This window comes from Notolepis coatsorum (genome assembly GCF_963971535.1).
Source record: "Notolepis coatsorum genome assembly, chromosome: 5".
NCBI classification, from domain to species: Eukaryota; Metazoa; Chordata; class Actinopteri; order Aulopiformes; family Paralepididae; genus Notolepis; species Notolepis coatsorum.
Genome location: NC_140169.1, coordinates 86,260,474 through 86,280,531, shown reverse-complemented (window position 1 = coordinate 86,280,531; position 20,058 = coordinate 86,260,474). Strand labels below are relative to the sequence as shown.

The following is a 20,058-nucleotide window of genomic DNA, read 5'->3' as shown; positions in this document are numbered from 1 at the left end:
AGCATCTGGGCGTTAAGACACAGGCAGAGAGAAGAGGAGGGTTTAGGTGTTTACAGCGCCATCTTTGTCCCTCCCGGTGAGTGTTCTTTCCTCGTTTGTGTTCCTTCCTCGTTTGTTCCTTCCTCGTTTGTTCCTTCCTCGTTTGTGCCTGCTCCGTGAGACCTGGCAGATGTTGCATTTCCCTTGGGACTACATTTCCCTTGGGACTACATTTCCCTTGGGACTACATTTCCCAGTATAAACACACAGAGACTAATAGCAGAGATGGCTTAGCACGGCGAAGCATTTTCTCCTTGAAGTCCAATGTGTTATTCAGTGAGAAACGGATTAAAATCCCCTAGAATAACAAATGGGCATTTGGGGGGGGGGGGGGGGGGGGGTCGGTACTGTGTTTCCGGTCCATCAGATATTTCAACACGGCAAATTCCAGTAGTGAGAAGTCAGGTACCATCCATGTGGGCTTGGCAGAGCAGAGGAGCCTCTACTGAAAGACAGGGAGACACGTTCTTAGAATAGACGTTGGTTTATTTGTTGGGAGAGGCGAAGGGGGGGGGGGGGTGGGGGGGGGGGGTGGTTCAGACCGTTTCTCTTCTTCTCACCTTCCAACTGTAAACATAGTCTATCTATCAGTGACTCAGCAGCGGGATGGAGGGAGGCGACCATCTTCCATCCCTCGCTTCCTCTTCCTGGCTGGAAGGCGGGGCCTAATCTGCGTCCCGCCAATCACTTGCCTTGCCGCTGTTCACAGGTGGCGTATCGCTGCAGGGCGCCAAACAAGTCCTCGTAGGACACGTCTATATGGGAAGGCAGGGAGCTAGAGAGAGAGAGAGAGAGAGGGAGAGAGACAGAGAGAGAGAGAGAGAGAGACAGAGAGAGAGAGAGACAGAGAGACAGAGAGAGAGAGAGAGAGACGGAGAGAGACAGAGAGAGACAGAGAGAGAGAGACCAAGAGAGAGAGAGGGAGAGAGACAGAGAGAGAGAGAGAGACAGAGAGAGACCAAGAGAGAGAGAGAGAGAGAGAGACAGAGAGAGAGAGAGAGAGAGAGAGAGAGAGACAGACACAGAGACAGAGGGAGAGAGACAGAGAGACAGAGAGACAGACACAGAGACAGAGGGAGAGAGACAGAGAGAGAGAGACAGAGAGAGAGACCAAGAGAGAGAGAGAGAGAGAGAGAGAGAGACCAAGAGAGAGACAGAGACAGAAAGACGGAGAGAGAGAGACAGAGACAGAGAGAGAGAGAGAGAGACGGAGAGAGAGAGACAGAGAGAGAGAGACAGAAAGTCAATTAGTCAGGACTTTCTGTATATTCAAAGGACAAATTAAGGAACAAAGATATTCATGGCCATTATGGTTTAAATTGCCTATATCCACTGCCTCAAATTACTGCCCGTCTATCAGAGTTGCTGAAGATTGTTTCAGTTGATTAGTAATTTTATTTATATATTTATTTTTATGCTAATTGGTCTCCGACGCTACTGGATGTCATTTATATGGAAATCTCTACTGCAGGTATAATTGGGGTGGGACAGGCCAGCATTGAGCTGTGGGTCGCAGCAGCCGAGAACATTTAAGCCACTATCTAGCAGTGGAGTGGGGTTGGGGTGTTGGTCCTGGGGGGTCCTGGGGTGGGAGTGGGGGAGGAAACGACGTCTAATATCGTTTGTGGTGTTTGTGATAATATTTGTTTTTAGTTTCTGTATTTATTATTTTTGTTGTTCTACTGTCATTCTATTGTCATTCTTGTTATTGTTATTATTATTATTATTATTATTATTGTCTGGTGTTGTTCTGTTTATTATTATTACTATTATTCTTGTATTATGTGTCGTCATGTCCTGTTTTATCCATGTAAAAAAAAGAGAACGAAAAAAAAGTGATAAAAAAATATATTTATTTTTTTATGCTGAAAGAATGACTTCCTGGAAAATGATTCAGCATCAGGCATCGTGTGTTCTGGAACCAGAGACGAGTCACTCCTGCACTCATGCATTCCTTTGCAGAATGACAATAACTTGCAACACAATCGCACAGATCTTCAACAGATCTCGTCTTGAACAAACACAAACGACACATAAGACTAGTCGACTGAAACCCCTGGAAGCAGGAGAGAGCAGGGATGAGAGAGGAACTGATAAGAGTCCGGGGGCCCCAGGGGGCCTTGAGGGGATTCCAGGGGCTCCCCAGATAAATGGGTTAGTAGTGAAAACTTTTACTAATATTCTATTCACTAAGTTAACACAAGAACGAGTATTCTGATTAGGGCTGCACGATTTTTCTCCCTAAGAATTGAGATCACGATTCTTGTTTTTTCAATAAAAACATTTATTGCACTCTTTCTTAAAACAGACAACATAACATATATCAAAGTGCGTGACTTAAACTTAAGTCTCTTGTAACAAAAATATGTCAGTGCCGAGTCCGACCTCATCTTAAATAACAAACGGCATTGCTTGTTGTAGTTAACAAAGAGAGGCAGAGTTGATTTAAAAAATCGAGCGAAGCTTCGAAGTATTTAAGACAGCCCTAATTTTTTACCGGTACACACATTACAAAAACCTTTCTACAAAAAAAATTTCCGTGGGATTTTTATAAACTTTGGACTGCATGACTATAAGACTTCAGGCTATGGAACTGTTGTTTTCCAGCTCCTACCTCTCACCTGGAACCCAAAAAACAGGAATATGGTGACTGACAAGTCAACACAAAAGTAAGAAAATATATTGAATGTTGAATTAATAGCGTGTTTTGCTTTACATTGTGTAAGTGTGATTGATATCGCAACTGGGATTGTTCCGAAGCAAATAAGTCAACACGTGAATGCAGCGTGACGTGAATGCATAGGGGAATCTAAGGAGCGAGTGTTTTAATGCAACCGATCACCATTTTGACGCAAATACATCAGAATCGTCGTCATTTAGAAATGAGATTGCATAGATTTATGAATAGAGATCGCGATTATTTTATATATTTTTTACGATTAATCGTGCAGCCCTAATTCTGATCATAGGTTTCACTCTCTCCATCTCCCCTCCTACACAGTTATGAAAGTCTGAACTAAATCATATTTAACAGCTTTTCTCAGACAGGGGTCGCTGGGACAACAATCCTATCAAATGGGGGTCCAAGGCTCGTTACATATCAATTAGGGGGTTGTTGACATGAAAAGGTTTGAGAACCAATATTCTACCTACAGTGTGTTAGTGGTAATGACAGGGTTATACTGCCATCTAGAGTTTGGGGGGGGAGGGAATGGAATGGAATGCAATGCAATGCCCTTGCCCTTATGCAGACAACAGGAACATCAAAATCTCTAGGTGGGTAAAGGTGAAGTGATCAGACAGAGTAATGAGTCCGGAAATATCAGATGAGTTGATTATTATAATTATCTTGATATTGTTTGTTTACTTTACACTTGTATATAGTTTGTTCAGTCATTGGTTCTCGCACAGGAAACGACAAAAAGTCACAATGCATTCTGGCTAAAAGTCGCCTCTGAGTCACGGTCAACTCGCTCCCACTGCCCTTAACACATTGAGTGCCAACGACGAGAAATCTCGCTGTTGGCCGCCATGCGTTGAGTGCCAACGACGAGAAATGTCGTTATTTAATCGTTATTGCTTTTATTAGCGATATCCATACATTTTTCATCAATCCAGCCTCAGGTTATCATTGGGACTGGCTCTGACCTCGAAAAACCCGGATTCCACATTTTACTTCTCAGGCAAGGTAACCCGAGACTACTGCATTCATTGGGGACCCTCAGAGCAGCGTGGAATATGTGTTTCGAGTACATAACGTTGGATCAATAAACGCGATCGATATATGGAATGGCAATCAGGAATTGGAATAATCTTTTTGCAGAACATCTGATGTGAGGTAAGGAATCTATTTTACCAGTCTTGGGGTAATCAGATGTTTTTTCCCACATATTTCACAACGTGTCCCCTATGTGTGTATATGACGTTAGCGCTGACCAGGTCATAGATAATCGATTTTTCATCCTGCTTCTCTAGCGTGCATAAGTACACATATACTATCGATAATCTAGCGTTTATTTGAAAACGATAATAAATCAGCCGGAAAATGACAACATGTGTGTATTACACTAAAGGGAGATTCCTGCGGATTTTTTTCTCTCTAGACATTTCCAAAAACGTCTGTTTTTCAAAATGGTATAAAACGGAAATGTACAGATGAAAAAACAATCCGTTTCGTACATGTTGACTGCAAGCAAGTCATTGATAAGCGACAGGCGTATTAGACACATAGCCTTAATATAGAATATAGAAATAGCTCTGCGTAAATCATGAAATATCGGAAAATCAGTCCCAAAAGGCTGGCATTCAAGCGATAAATCGTGCGCCCCATGCTGGCACTCAAATGTTAGTTCATTTGTTAGTTCATGCCATGCGTTGAGTGCCAACCGACAAGAAATCTCGTTTAATAGTTATTTTTTTTTATTATCGGGTTCCATTCATTTTTCATCAATCTAGCCTCACGTTACCACTGGGACTCTGTCTGAGTTTGAACAGGGAAAATACCGCCCCCTATCGTCTGCCGGATGGTAATGCACCCTTTGGATTGGATTGAATGAAAACGCATGAGGAAAAGAAGTAAGGCATGTAATCCGAGCCGATTGCAGTCTTTGCCGAACCTCAGAACAGCGTGGAATCAGTATTTCCAGTACCCAGCGTTGGATCAATAAACGTGATCGATATTTGGAATGGCGATCAGGAATTGGAATAATCTTTTTGGAGAACATCTGATCTGAGGTAAGGAATCTATTTTACCAGTCTTGGGATAATCAGAGCTCTTTTCACCTATATCTCAGCGTGTCCCATGTGTGTGTGGCTGTGAGTGTGTGTGCTGATCAGGAAATAAGATAATAGATTTTTCAGCCCGCTTCTCTAGCGTGCATAAGTACACATATACTATCGATAATCTAGCGTTTATTTGAAAACTATTCATAAATAGGCCGAAAAATGACGTGTTTTGTGTATTCCAGTAAAGCGCAATTCCTGCAGAATAAAATTTTTTTCTGGAAGTTTCAAAAAACGAGTGTTTTTCAAAATTGTATAAAACGGAGATTAACCGATTAAAAAACACTCCGTTTCAACAATGTTGACCGCAAACAAGTCATTGATAAGCGACGGGTGTATTAGACACATAGCCATCATTTAAGATATAGTTTATGCGTTCAAGTTCAAGTTTCAAGTTTCTTTAATAGTTGTCATACAGAAGTACAGAATACTTTTGTACAAAATGCTTCTTACTGTTGCGCTCCAGAGACTGTGCATGACAAGATAAGTATGAAATAAAAACATAGTAAAAATTAGAAGTAAAAAAAAGAGGTCACAGTGTTCAGTTTAGACATATGTACAATGTTCGTAGACGTAGTTACCATACAATATACAATACTGTGCAGTGTACTAATATACAATACTATATAGTGCAAGGCATAAATGGACGAGGTGCAGTTTAGGTACAATTCACAGTAGGTGTACGAGTTGTAGTGCAAATCCTTTATCAATAAATATAAAGTGTAAGTGTGTTTGTGTGATCTAAAGTGTGGAGAGTGGGTGCTGCAGTGTGTTTGTTTGAGTGAGTGTGTGCGTGTGGGTGTGTGTGCTGTGTGCATTTGATGGTTGTTGCATAGTGATTATTGTTCGTTTAGCGATTATTGTTCGTTTAGCAGCCTGATGGCCTGGGGATAGAAGCTCCTTCTGAGTCTTTCTGTGCTCGCCATAAGACTCCGGTATCGCTTGCCTGACGGCAGCAGTTCAAAGAGGCAGTTGTTCGGGTGGCTCGAGTCCTTAATAATTCTCTTAGCCTTCCCCTTGCACCGCTTGTTGTAAATGTTCTGGAGGGTGGGAAGCCCCCCTCTAATTGTGCGTTCGGCTGAACGTGTCACTCTTTGTAGTCTGCTACGGTCTTGTGCAGTGCTATTCCCAAACCAGGAGGTGATGTTGCCGGTCAGGATGCTCTCTATTGTACATGAGTAGAAGTTCCTAAGGATCTTCTGACTGACTTGGAACTTCCTTAGGCGCCTGAGGAAGTAGAGGCGTTGTCGTGCCTTCTTCACAACACTGTCAATGTGTGTGGTCCATGTCAAGTCCTCGGATATGTGGGCTCCGAGGTACTTGAAACTGTTCACTCTCTCAACTGGTGCCCCGTCGATGCTGAGGGGGCTGTAGTCCTTGACTACAAATGTGATCGCTAGGGATGGGTACCTTTCACATTTGAACCGATACCGGTACCTGTGAATCGATACCGGTACCCAACGGTACCTTTTTTCGGTACTTTAAAAAAAATAAAAAAAAAATAAAAAAATATTTTTTTTCGGTTTCTCACTTGATTCGATACTCGGTAGTACCGACGTGTTTCGGTTCGGTACCTCAAAAGTACCGAATTCGGTACCCATCCCTAGTGATCGCCCTCCCATTGACTACAGCGCTGGCACTCAAGCGCTATTTTTGGCTCCCCCTGCTGGCACGGAAAGTGTTAAGGGTGGATCTCACAAAGTCCACTTTAGTTTGTCATAGTAATGGAGCGCTACTTAACCATTTGGTAGTGTGGTGGTGAAATGGTTAACCCTTTCACTGGGACCATACAGAAGGTTAACCCTTTCACTGCCACATGACAAAGGGTTAACACTTTCACTACCACACTACAGAAGGTTAACCCTTTCACTGCCACACTACAGACGGTTAACCGTCTGTAGTGTGGTAGTGAAAGGTTAACCTTAAGTAGTGTGGTAGTGAAAGGGTTAAGATGGCAGTAGGGATTCCTTCCTGAGGGGAAGTGCAGATGAGAAGTCAGCGAGGGCTTGTTAATGTTAAATGACTACCGTAATTAAACATAGCCTCAGTATCCAGTCCATCATCATCATCATGGCTGACATCCTGGTAGGTAAACAACTGGTGATTGTAATCACAGATGATCATCGTGACATTACAACAGGGGCCAATGATGTGTGTTTATGGCAGGGCTGGCTGGTGACATGAAATCCATATCACAGTATATTATCACTTTTACCTCAGTAGTGATAACTGTAATAAAACAATAATAAATGTTTTAAAACACCAGCACACAAATATCACATTCTCTATTGTGTTGGCCCTCTGTCAACAGGTTTATAATGTTTGTCTAACATACCGATATTCAGATTCAGATTCCTTTATTGTCACTTTCTTGTGTGTAATTCTTTTGCAGTGCAAAATGCAATGTGCAATATGGTTGTCAGCCGCAACAACGATATGAGCAAAACCAGGTCAGTAAGAGATGTCATAATGTCGGTATTGGTAGATTTCCGGTTTATTACCCAGCCCTAGTTTATGGTATTACACCATATTGGGAGTGAGGACACAACGCATCATGACAACACTATGACGAGGTCCGAGGACAGCGGGTGAAACAGCGACTCTTCTTACGGAGCCACAGTGGAAGCGGAGCTGCTTACAGTGGCCCAGCGACAGAATGGTCAAACCTGAAGGTTTAGCTACAGACTGGTTTCACTGGTAATCTACACAGACAACACACTACCGGCTTGGATTAGGTCAACTGGAGGGAAAAGATGAGTACAGCATAAGCACACAATCAAATAAATACACATACACACTCACTCATTCATTCATATATTTCAACATAAACACACCGACAAAAGGTGCTTGCCATCTTTCTTTCTCTCTCGAACAAACACACTTGCTGACACACAAGCATGTTGGGACACACACACACGGTGCTCATTGTAATTCTAGTCCAATGCTGAGAGCTATGGCTCTTCCAGCAGTGATCCACACATAAAAATGAGGCAAGCTTATCTATCATTATTATTTATTTAGAACAATTTGTTAGTATATAATATATAATATTGCAGCGAGGGGCGGCTGGGTGGCGCAGCGGACTAAGAGCTCGTCACCAACGCGTGAGACACTGGTATCGAATCCAGCTGTCAGTGTTGCCTCCGGCTTGGGCCGGCCGTCATACTGGCTCAATTGGCAGAGTCAGCGGGAGGGAAGCCAATGGGGTGGTAATCTGGTCGTTGTAAACAGCGACTCCTACAGGTCGGTCAGGGCACCTGCACAGCGAGGGAGGGAGATGGTGAGGGTAGTGTGAGCCTCCCACACGTTACACCTCACCAATGAGAGTCCACGCTGGCAGGTGAAAAGAAGTGGCTGGCTGACTCCGCATGTATCGGAGGGGACATGTGATAGTATCTATCAACCCTCCCTAGACCGACCAGTGGGGGGCACATACGAGCAACGACCAGGAAGAGGAGGGGGGAATTGGCATGACTAAATTGGGATGGGAGAAAAACACGAGGAGAAAAAGTTGGGGGGGGGGGGGGAATAAATAATTGCAGCGAGCGTTGTCCGCATCTAGCTTTGTAAAGTATAACCACACTTGCGACCGTTTTCGGCTTGCCATCGCCCGACTGCTTTGTTGTTGAATCAAGTCAAATCCTAGGTGAGCGTGTTGATGTTGACGTGCGGCACACTTCATAGGTTTCGTTTATTTTTACAGTACCGAAATGTGGCACCGGTGGATCTCACGTGAATCGGTACTCTGTAGTACCAACGTGATGCGCGGATTCTGTACCCATCCCTAGTACTGCAAAAGGTTTGTTGCGTTGGAATACAGCTAGCTTAGCATTATCTAAAAGATAAACAGTAGGTAATGTAAGTATTACAAATGTTTTGACTGACAATACGCATTAAGCATCCGATATATTGCTGTGCATCGTTATGTCCGTGGAGAGAGAAAAAGATTGGTAGTGTGTGTATGTGACTCCGCACAATATCTTGTTCATTGCTGCTGCCATGCACTTTAACACATTGAGTGCCACACCCCTTTGACCATATATGGCCGTTCCGTGCCAGCGCTGAAGTCAATGGGAGGTCGGGGAAATTTGCGAAGGCTTAAACTATATCTTAAATTATGGCTATGGGTCTAAAACACCCCTCGCTTATCAATGACTTGCTTGCAGTCAACATGTACGAAACCGGATAGTTTTTTCATTGGTACATTTCCGTTTTATACCGTTTTGAATACAAGTATAGTTTTGGAGAGTTCTAGTAATTCCAGAGAACTTCCGCGATAATAGTTCTTTTTTTTTTATATATTTTATTTTACATTTTTCAGAACATTGTACAAACATGACAAACAGTATACCAACATGACATACAGACACACTCAGTGAAAGTAAAAAAAATGCATTAAAGAAAAAAAAACAATAATAACAAATTTTTTACATTTGCTATTACAACACGGTTACCAGCCATACATGACTGAGAAATATTGTGTTTGGGGTCCCTCATAGGGGGACTGTGAGATCAGACGGGCGAATCAGCTGCCACCTCTAGCCTCATCGAGATAGGCTAAGAACGGGTCCCAGATTTTTGAAAACCTTTTAAGTGAATCGGTTCTCAGGAACCTTAGTCTCTCCATCCGTATGACAGAGGTCATGTCCGCCATCCACAGTTGGAAAGAAGGTGCTGAGGAGGACTTCCACTCCATCAGTATTTGTTTTTTAGCAACCGTTGTCCCCAGTGTCAAAGATTGTTGTACAGCTGTAGGAAAGCTCAGAGAGGACAAGCTCTGCCCCCGGCTGTATAGTTATCTTGTAGGCCTTAGAGAACCAGTCAAATATTTTGGCCCAGAATCCTGTTAGTGAAGGGCAAAACCAGAAGGCATGAGAAAGTGTACCCTCCGATACCTGGCACCTGTCGCACAGAGGTGAAACAGAGGGGTAGATCTTGTGCAATCTATGCTTAGAGTAGTGGAGACGATGCACAACTTTAAATTGGATCAGCTGGTGTCTACTATTGACTGAGCCAAGTTGCACTATAGACAGACTCCTATCCCATATAATATCAGATAGATCAATACCGAGTTCCTCCTGCCATTGTTCTTTAATCTTCTCAGTAGAGGCCATATTACAGTTGTCAAACAGACACACAAACCTAGAGATGAGGTGCATGGAGTGGGGAGGGCTCAGCAATATATCAAAGAAAGAATGTTCAATTGGGAGCTCTTCGAAAGCCTGAACTTTGGATCAAACATAATTTCTGACTTGTAAAAATCTGAGCCAGTTGGTGCCGGGCAACTCAAACTTCCTCTTTAGTAGATCGAAGGATGCAAAGTGACCGTCTATGTATAAGTCCTTAATGGAAGCTAGCCCCTTCCCACTCCAGGCAAGGTAGCCCCCGTCTGTCCATGGAGCCGAAAAAGTGTGATTAAAACAGATTGGTGCATGGATAGAAACATCTGGTAGGCTCAAAGCACCCCTGATTTGATTTAAAATTCTGACAGAGTTTTCCACGACAAAACTTAGTTTCAAGCTTCTTAAGATCCCGGGTACCCCTGGTTTGACAAATAGCATAGCTGGCAAGGATGAGTTAATAAGGGAATTAGCCTCCATTCTCAGCCACAAGGGGGCCCCAGGAGTCAATTCACCTGTTGTCCCCTGCCGCCAGTACATCAGAGCCCTTACATTGGCAGCCCAGTAGTAGTGCCTAAATACTGGCAAGGCCAGCCCTCCCTCAGATTTAGGTTTTTGCAAGTGCATTTTTGAGATTCTGTGATTCTTATAATTCCAGATGTAAGACAGAATTAGGGATGCCCCGATCACGTTTTTTGCCACCGATCACCGATCGTCGTGAGCCATATCGGCCGATACCGATCCGATACCGATCGTTTTTGATTAAAAAGAAATTAAAAATTATTTTATATAAATTTTTTTTTTTTAATAAAATATATATATTATATAATTAGACTTGTACTTGTATTATCTGCGAGACATCGCCACCACGCAACAAGTCAAAATGCTCACTATCTGCAAACAGCTCCACTGTCTGTGTGTACTCTAGTAGCCTCCAGCTACCAAAAAGGATTCTCCGGCGCTGCAGCGGGACCCTATTGGTAACGTTATGCTTTGGTCATTTAACATTCAGCAAGCCCTCAGCTCGAATACGCATTCAATCAATGTTATAAGACATTGATATCAGGAGCTATCTGTAGCTACTGCTAGCCGGCTAGATGACGTTAAGACAACTATTTAGTTCAATCGGACATTTCGTTTTTGAACAGTGAATTAACGTCAGCTAACGCGAGCTAACGCGAGCTAACGGAGGTATCAACATGCACTACAAGACTTGCTGGAGCATTTGTTGATATCAGGAGCTATGCCTACTAAAAGTGAATAGTTGACTGGGTAATTTTGTTTAAACACTAACGATAGCTAGGTAGCTAACGTTAGCTCAGGTCGAATGCACTATCTAGACTCAGCTGTGTTTACAAACTCTACACGGGTACGGGCGGGGCTAGGGAGGAGGAGCAGTTTGCAGGTCCTGTGCGTCTGAGACAAGCGAGTGAGATATCCACTTGATCAGTTTCCGCGATCGGCGAATATGACTAATTATCGGAATTCCCCGATCGCATATTTATACTAATTATCGGCCGATAACGATCGGTGGCCGATCGATCGGGGCATCCCTAGACAGAATTACAGAGTCCAGTTCCTTGAAAAAAGACTTTGTGAGAAAGATGGGAAGATTTTGACAAAGGTATAGGAATCTGGGGAGAGAAACCATCTTGACAGAGTTTATGCGGCCTATCATGGAGAGGGGTAGCACTTTCCAATTTTCAATGCATTGTTTTAGCCTTGAAACATAGTCGGCAAAGTTCAATTTAAATATTAATTTAGGATCTTTGGGTATGGTCAGACCAAGATAGGTGAGGCGATCTTTTGCCAATTTGAATGGGAGATTTTCCAGGAAACCGGGAGTGAAGGTGTCAGAAAGAGGCATAAAGTCACTCTTTGTCCAGTTAATTGTGTATCCGGATAGCTCACCGAAAGAGGTAATTAATTCTAAAAGAGGGGGAATCGATATCTCTGAATTGTGTAGGTATAATATTACATCGTCAGCATACAAGCTGATGCGTGTCTCGGCGCCTCCAACTTTCAAGCCTACAAGACTTGGGTGACTGCGTATTTTTAGGGCAAGGGGTTCGAGCGCAACGGCGAAAAGCGCCGGCGAAAGAGGGCAACCCTGCTGGACAGAACGGAGCAGTGGAAACCTGGTTGACTTCTCCCCGTTGGTTATAACTGAACATGTTGGACTGGCATATATGAGCTTTACCCAGGATATAAATGTATCACCAAACCCGAATCTATGCAGTGACTCAAACATATAAGGCCACTCAACCTGATCGAACGCCTTCTGTGCGTCAAGTGATAAAATCGCAGCACCCCTAGTCCGACTATGACCAGCATACATGGTGTTGAGGAGGCGTCTGACATTGAAAAAGGAAAATCTATTCGGAATGAACCCTGTTTGGTCAGGGTGAATGATGGTTGACAGGTGTTTATTTAGTCGAACAGCCAGCATTTTAGTAATTACCTTTCTGTCGAAATTTTGGAGTCGCGATAATAGTTCTTTAGTGGAATACACAAAACACGTTGTAATTTTTCGGCTGATTTATGAATCGTTTTCAAATAAACGCTAGATTATCGATAGTATATGTGTACTTATGCACGCTAGAGAAGCGGGCTGAAAAATCGATTATCCATGACCTGGTCAGTGCTAACGTCATACACGCACACACACACACTGCGATGGCTGAGAAAAAAAACATCTGATTAACCCAATACTGGTAAAATAGAGTCCTTAACTCACATCAGATGTTCTGCAAAAAGATTAATCCAATTCCTGATCGCCATTCCAAATATTGATCGTGTTTATTGATCCAACGTTATAGTCCAAAACACATAATCGACTCTGCTCTGAGGGTCCTCAGTCAATCTGGTAACACGATACTGCTTGCCAGAGATGGGAAAACCCCAGACCGGACTTTTTTTCTGATGCACATGGCCACCCAATCCAATCCAATGATGTTCATTACCATAGGCGGCGGTATTTGCCCTTTTCGAGGTCAGACCCATTCACAATGATAACATCAGGCTGGATGGATGAAAAATGAATAGATATCGCTAATAAAAGAAATAACGATTAAAAGACGAGAAAACTCGTCATTGGCACTCAACGCATGGCGAGTTAGCACGACTAATCTCGTCGTTGGCACTCAAAATGTATTTCCCTAAACAGAACACTGTTTAAATGAAAAGAGACCAGTAGAAAAAATACAAAATAGATGGTGCGGTATTTTTTGAAATGCTGGCCATTTTCTAAGTTCTGTAGAAACTTTAGGGGGGGGGGTAGATGTTTCCAATTAACAAAGGGGGGCCTGACAAGAAAAGGTTTCAGCCAAGGAGGGGAAGCGAAAGTCCTTGGTAGCATGAATGACACCTGTAACTCACACATGAACACACACATGCACGCATACACACAGGTTTATGTGAAATATAAAACCCTGACATTACAATAGCTCCGTCAAACAAAATCAAGACATCGAACTGGTCCCCAAATCAGGAAGACCTCCTCATTATGCGATTTCATGATTGGGCTTATTTTGTGGTGCGTGTATTCTTAAAATAAAAAAACACAAAAACGTGCACACACACACACACAGAGAGAGAGTTCCTTACATGAACTCGGTGAGTCTGATGTGCCAGGGGAGGAAGCCCAGTGTGCTCTCGATGGGGCCAAACTTCAGGACCAGCTCTGGGTCCGGAATATTGTTAGACTCTGAAAAAGAAGCACGGAGAGGATGATGACACTTTATATTAGTCTGTCATCTACATACAGGTCAAACACAAACACCCTATAGATCTATCCATCTATCCATCCATCTATTTGGACACTTTATATTAGTGTATCATCTGCATACATATCAGCAGTATCTGTCGATAACACTTTATATTAGTCTTGGTTTAATTTCCAGAGGGAGCCATGCACAGAGGATTCACGCTTCCTCACGGTTTCTGTGTGTGTGCTGCACACGTGTGTGAGAGTGAGAGAGAAAGTGAAAGTGAACATGTGGACGTGTGTGTGTTTGTGTGGGCGGGTGCTAGCTAATCCTTCACTTAAAAACGTTTTGTGAGTCTAAAATGAATGTTGTTGTTAACATGTTGTGTGCATGTATCCCCTAATGGGTTGCTTCACAAGATAGTGACAGCTCTTTGGACCTCATTCAGAAACAAACGGATTCCAAATGCAAATACCACACTTGAAATTAACTCTAGACCTTTTATCTGCTCCTTGTAAATGAAATAATGAGGGAATAACACACACCTGGCCATGGAACACCTGAGCAGCCAATTGTCCAATTACTTTTGGTCCCTTAAAAAAGGGGGGAGGGGGCACATGTAGAAACGGTTGTAATTCCTACACGTGATTGGATGTGGATGTAATCACCCTCAAACTAAAGCTCAACGTCTGCACTTAACCCCTTAAGCCTTAAAATTAATATCACGTCATAAAAAGATCAATATAGTCTGTATTAATTAATGTTGCGTTTCTTTTTCAAATGTAGCCAAGAGTAAAGAAGACCATAACATATTTTCAGCACCAAATTAGTTTACCAATGATTTTAAGTGTTATTAGCTAAATATGAGTGTATATACAGCAGTGGCGAATTCTCAGGGCCTTCAAGGTATTCAGAGAAGGCCCTGTGAGCCTCAGAAGAAAGAAAATATTAATTTTAAAGATTACTTTTTTTTATTTATATTTTTAATTTTTTTTTAATCAAATGTATTAAAATAGTTTGTGTCGCTAATCTGTTAAAACCGCACTGTTTCGCTCGCCATAGTTGTTTTCGACCCATTCACTGCGCATTAGAGCGTTTTTGTACAGGAGAAAATAACAGCCAATCGGAGATTTCTTTTCACAAGTCACTGGGCAGACTTTCCTCCATCGGGTATTCTAGCATGACCTGCCCAATACAGCTTAACAGGAGCCCAGGTGTGGAGTGACAGTTTGATCAGCCAATCACATTTGGAGCTGTAGTCAATGGGCGTAGTCTTTTAGATGCCAAGGTATTCTAATCTAGAGAGTCTACCGTAGCGAACTAGTATTGATTGATTGATTGATTGATTGATTGAAAACTTTATTAACAGATTGCAGAATGGGTACAATACAGTACAGCTCAATACACACAATTGTTAAGGGGATGCAGACCAGAGAAAGACTTTCGTCTTGTTTACATCAGGGTCCCCCATTTTCAATTCATCAGGACATATATGACATACATGACATACAGATAGTCAGTACTGCTACATCTATACATTTATGACATACCAGATTTGCAAATACAGTACTGTTTGTGATACAGAAGGAGTCAAGAAAAGGGAGTATATACATTTGACGTAGAAACTGTACATTGGAGGAGGTTGGGTGGGGGGGGGTTGGGTACACTGGGATATTGACAACCATACTGGGTAATTTACATTGGAGGTGGTTGGGGGGGGGGGGCACACTGTATAAACAAGCAAAACTGTACATTGAGGGGGGGGGGGAAGACTCTGTACAAACAAACAAAATTGTACATTGGACTATTGACAAAACCATACTAGGTAAATGACTGTACATTGGAGGGGGTTGGGTTAGGATATTTACAGGGGCCAGTGTTGAATTGCAGTCTCCCGTAGGTGTCTCTTGAGAGAGGTTTTGAAAGTGGGTAGTGATCCACATTCCTTTACAGCTTTGGGTAGGGCGTTCCACATTGATGTGGCATAATTGCGAAACGTGTTTAGTCCCTTATTTGAGCCGAATCTGGGTTTAACATGATTTGTGGAGCTCCCTCTGGTGTTGTGATCGTGGTATTCACTGACCTTTGGGAAGTATTTTGCCATGTACATGGGTACCTTGGTCGTGTAGTGTATCTTGTAGACCAGGCCCATTGCAAGTTGCTGTACTCTGTCATCTACTCTAAGCCATCCTAGGTTGTCAAAGTGGGCAGGGGTGAGGTGGGTTCTAGGAGTAAGGTCAAGCAGTAGTCTGACCAGTTTGTTTTGAGATGTTTGTAATTTTGTTTTTAGCGCCTTTGAGGTGCTTTGGTACCATGAGGTGCAAGCATAGTCGTAGTACCCCTGAATGAGTGCTCCTGCCAGAGTCTTCAGGGTATTCTTGTTTACCAGAGAGGAGATCCGGTACAAGAATCGAGTTCGTTGGTTGACTTTTTTTATTACATTGGATGCCATTTTGTCACAGGAGAGATTAGCCTCTAGGATGGAACCCAGGTAGGTAATTTCATCTTTCCTTGTGACAATATTGTCACCCACTGTAACTGAGAAGCCGTCGGTCTTGCTGAGTTTGTTATTTGAACCGAAGAGAATGGACTCGGTTTTGCCCATGTGTAATGATAGTTTGTTATCAGCGAGCCATATGCAGATTCTGCCTAGTTCCGAGCTGAGGGTTTTTTCAACCTGCAACTTGTTCTTGTCAGAGACCAGCAGGGCTGAGTCGTCCGCAAACAGGAACAAGTTGCAGTCACAAGCTGACGACATGTCATTTGCATAAATTAGGAACAGTAGCGGTCCTAGTATGCTTCCTTGTGGAACACCACAGCTCACTGTGAGAGGGGGGGATAGGGTACCGTTATCGAAGCCTCGGTACTGGCTGTGTCGGCCAATCAGAGCGCAAAACGGCAAACGCGAAAACTGGCTACCGTAGCGAACTATCAAGCAAGACAACACGAGCTAAACAAACGAATGAAACATGGCAGCAGCAAATGATACCGTCGATGTTGTTGCGGATTTATTAACAGTTCCCTTTTCAAGAAGAACATTCAATGAAAAGATGGACATGGTCAAAAAAGGCCGCCCAACCCCAGAAGGACTGGAAATCAGCCAGGCATCAAAGGCCGGTTACGAGCGACATTTCCAGGCTAGCAATTGGGAACGGTACCCCTGGATTACTGGCTCGGTTTCACAGAAGAAGCTTTTCTGCTGGGAATGTTTGTTGTTTGGGACCGACAAGGGTGCGTGGAACTTTAGAGGCTTCGATAACCTTAGCTGTTTAACAAAGTCTGCACAAAAGCATGAAGGCTCGGCAAGTCACCTTAAGGCAGTGTTTCTCAAAGTGGGGGGCATGCCCCCCAGGGGGGACGCAGAGGCATGACAGGGGGGGCCTTGAGATTAAAAAAAAAAGAAAAAAAAAAAACGTTTTATTTTGATTACAGAAAATTATCACTAAAGTGCTATCTGTTGCAGCTGCACTGTTCTCCATGAAAATACCGTATTTGGATAAGTTTGACCATTTCTCAAAATCTGAAAATCATTATTTAATAAAACACAGAAAAGGATCACCAAGTTACTCTCGATAAAAAAAAAATTTACAGACAACATTGAGACAAAGCTTCCTGACACATCTCCATCCAAACTCTTGGAAGAACTCATTGAAATCTCATCTGATACCACCTGGAGAGCTAGTTTCAGAGTGTGGTGCTGAGTACCAAGTATCTCATGATGCAGCAGTTAAGGTGTTGATACCATTCAGCACCACATATCTGTGTGAAGCTGGCTTTTCATCCATGACAGCTCTGAAAACAAAATATAGGGCCAAGTTGAGCCTTGAGGATTGACATGCGTGTTGCCTTGTCAAAGACTGACAGCAATAAAGACTGTTTGTTTATTTCCTATGTTCGCTTTGTAAATTCCCAGTCACTGAGTGAAGATCTGCTGTTTTGCAAATATGTCAAAAACAGAGCGACAGCTGATGAGCTCTTCAAAATTATTGACAGTTACCTGACAGAACATGGACTGAAATGGGAGAACTGTGTGGGCTTTTGCTCTGACGGTGCGCAGGCCATGGCAGGGAAAAGGAGGGGGCTACAGGCGCTCATCAAGGGGGTCTCGCCAAACGCGCAATGGACGCACTGTAAATTCACAGAGAGGCGCCAGCGTCAAGACAGCTTAGCCCTGAGCTGAATGAGGTTTTGACAGAAGTTATAAACGTGGTAAATTTCATCAAAACCCGAGCCCTGAAAGCGCGCCTGTTCTCTGCGCTGTGTGAGGAGATGGGAGCTGACCATTCTGCAGTGCTGTTTCACAGCGAGGCAAGGTGGCTCTCGCGAGGGAAGGTGTTGTCAATTTGAAAGGTCACGATATTGGTGTTATTTCAATACATTTAAACATGGCCCATTTCATGACTATTTTGTTGGGGCGAGGGGGGGGGGGGGGCCCCCAAGATATTTTGGTCCGCCAAAGGGGGGCCTGACAGAAAAAGTTTGAGAAGCACTGCCTTAACACTTTAACTGCCGGAAGACGCTTTTAGGCGTCCTTCCCCGCCATGCTCAAGTTGCCGAAGACGCCGTAACTCGTCTTTGATATCAATATTTCAAAAATCTGTGATCGGAATCATATTTCCTTTCCGGGGCCCTGAGACACAAGTGTGATCTCCTCTCAATCCTCTAGCGGTTCAAGCCATCTGGTGGCCGATCGGCAGATCGAAAAAACGGATGTTAGCTTTAACCCGGTAGGACTCACTCCATATGGGGTCCGGGCACTCGCTAGTGTTAGAGAGACTCAGTCTTCACACAGTGAACATCGATCGCTGCAAATAACTCGAAAAAACAACATGATTTGGACGTATATATTATTATACAACCTGGAAATGGACCGGATATTTCTATATCCCATAATAGGAAAATGTCTGTTCCACGCTCATCGCCCAACGGCGCGAGGAAGATACGGTAAGATTCAGCGTTATTTTTCAATGTGTACGATACTAACTGCTATGATGAACATTTGACCCACATTAGATGAATGGTATAACGCTGCCCACGGAATTATAAACGCCCCCTCGGCCATCCGGTCAACATCAGATTACGTGTAGTAACTTCCAGAAGTCCGTCCAGTTGGATTTTTTTATATCGCGCCAATTGCTATCAAACTGTATTTGATCATCAATATAATGCATTTGGGGCTATAAATCACGTTCTGGAGAAAGCTGCAGAAAGAGATGAAAACATACTTATACTTCATACACCCTGAACAATACATATAGGACATTGAATGGGCCCTAATAATGGCAATTTAGCAATAGAATTTAAAAAGTTATAGCCCTGCAAAGAAGGGGAACTTCTACATAGACAAATAGAGCTGGCAACCTATGGTATATCATGAATTTAGCCTTAGGCAATCAAAGTGTTAAGGCAACAATTAGTCTGAAAACATTTGGAGACGCAAGGATTGATTTACAGTAGGGATGCACCGAATGGGAAATTCTTGGCCGAAAATGATACCGAAAATAGAAAACAGTTGGCCGAAAACGAAAGCCCGAAAATGATCATAGAATAGAATTTTTTTTTACCAATGTTGTGGAACATTATGATTATGGAAGAATATATGATTATGGCAAAACTAAATAATAAATAATCACTATTATGGGTCCTGGGTCCATAAAACATTTATTCAGCACTTCTGAATGCATACAGTACATTAATTCCATCTTTTCTCTGGCTGCCGCAGCGGACATCTGTGCTCTACTGAGCGCACCTTTCTAGTCCCCAGCTGAATGTGCTCGCTTGACTTTGGCACAGTAGACGCGCGACAGACAGACAGCGTCAATGTGAGAAACACAATCCCCCCCCCCCCTCTCGCTCTGAATAATATGCATATTCGATCACTCAGTGATTAACCGCGACGGGCATATAGTAAATAAGGATATAAAAGCATGTTAACACTTTAAGTGCCGAAAACGTGTTTAGGCGTCTTTCCTAGCCATGCTAAAGTTGCCGAGGACGCCCTAACTCGTCTTTAATATCAATATTTAAAAAATCTGTGATCGAAATCATATTTTTCCTCCGCAGCCCTGAGACACAGTGCTGGCCTCCTCTCAACCCTCTAGCGGTTCAAGAGCGCTATCTGGTGGCCGATCGGCAGAAGCGCCAAACAGGAAGTCATGTGGATGAAGTGGTGATCACCCATATTACTTCCGGGCACTCTATAGCTCCCGCGACTCCATCTTGAAACACTGGATAATAGATTGCTCGCCCTAACTCAATAAACAACGTTATTTGGACGTATATACTATTATACAACCTGGAAATAGATCCGGTATTTCGACATCCCATAATTGAAAACTGTCTTCTCCACGCTGATCGCCCAACGGCCCGCGGAGACTGGGGTGAGTTTTAGCGTTTATTATTACCGTGTT

The 20,058-nt window shown here is 43.1% G+C and overlaps 1 protein-coding gene across 2 annotated transcripts in view; it reads right to left on the bottom strand.

Annotated features, from left to right (window-relative positions):
* Positions 1–432: 432 nt before the first annotated feature.
* nus1 (NUS1 dehydrodolichyl diphosphate synthase subunit) overlaps positions 433–20,058 on the bottom strand; it is a 61,971-nt gene continuing 42,345 nt past the window's right edge. For both annotated transcript variants that reach the window (XM_084314790.1, XM_084314791.1), the window contains 3 exons: positions 13,548–13,647; positions 600–814; positions 433–484 (listed from right to left, as the gene is read on the bottom strand). In XM_084314790.1, coding sequence (XP_084170916.1) covers positions 724–814; positions 13,548–13,647 — 191 coding nt within the window. In that variant the 3' untranslated portion in view covers positions 433–484; positions 600–723. The remainder of the gene's footprint in view (positions 485–599; positions 815–13,547; positions 13,648–20,058) is intronic.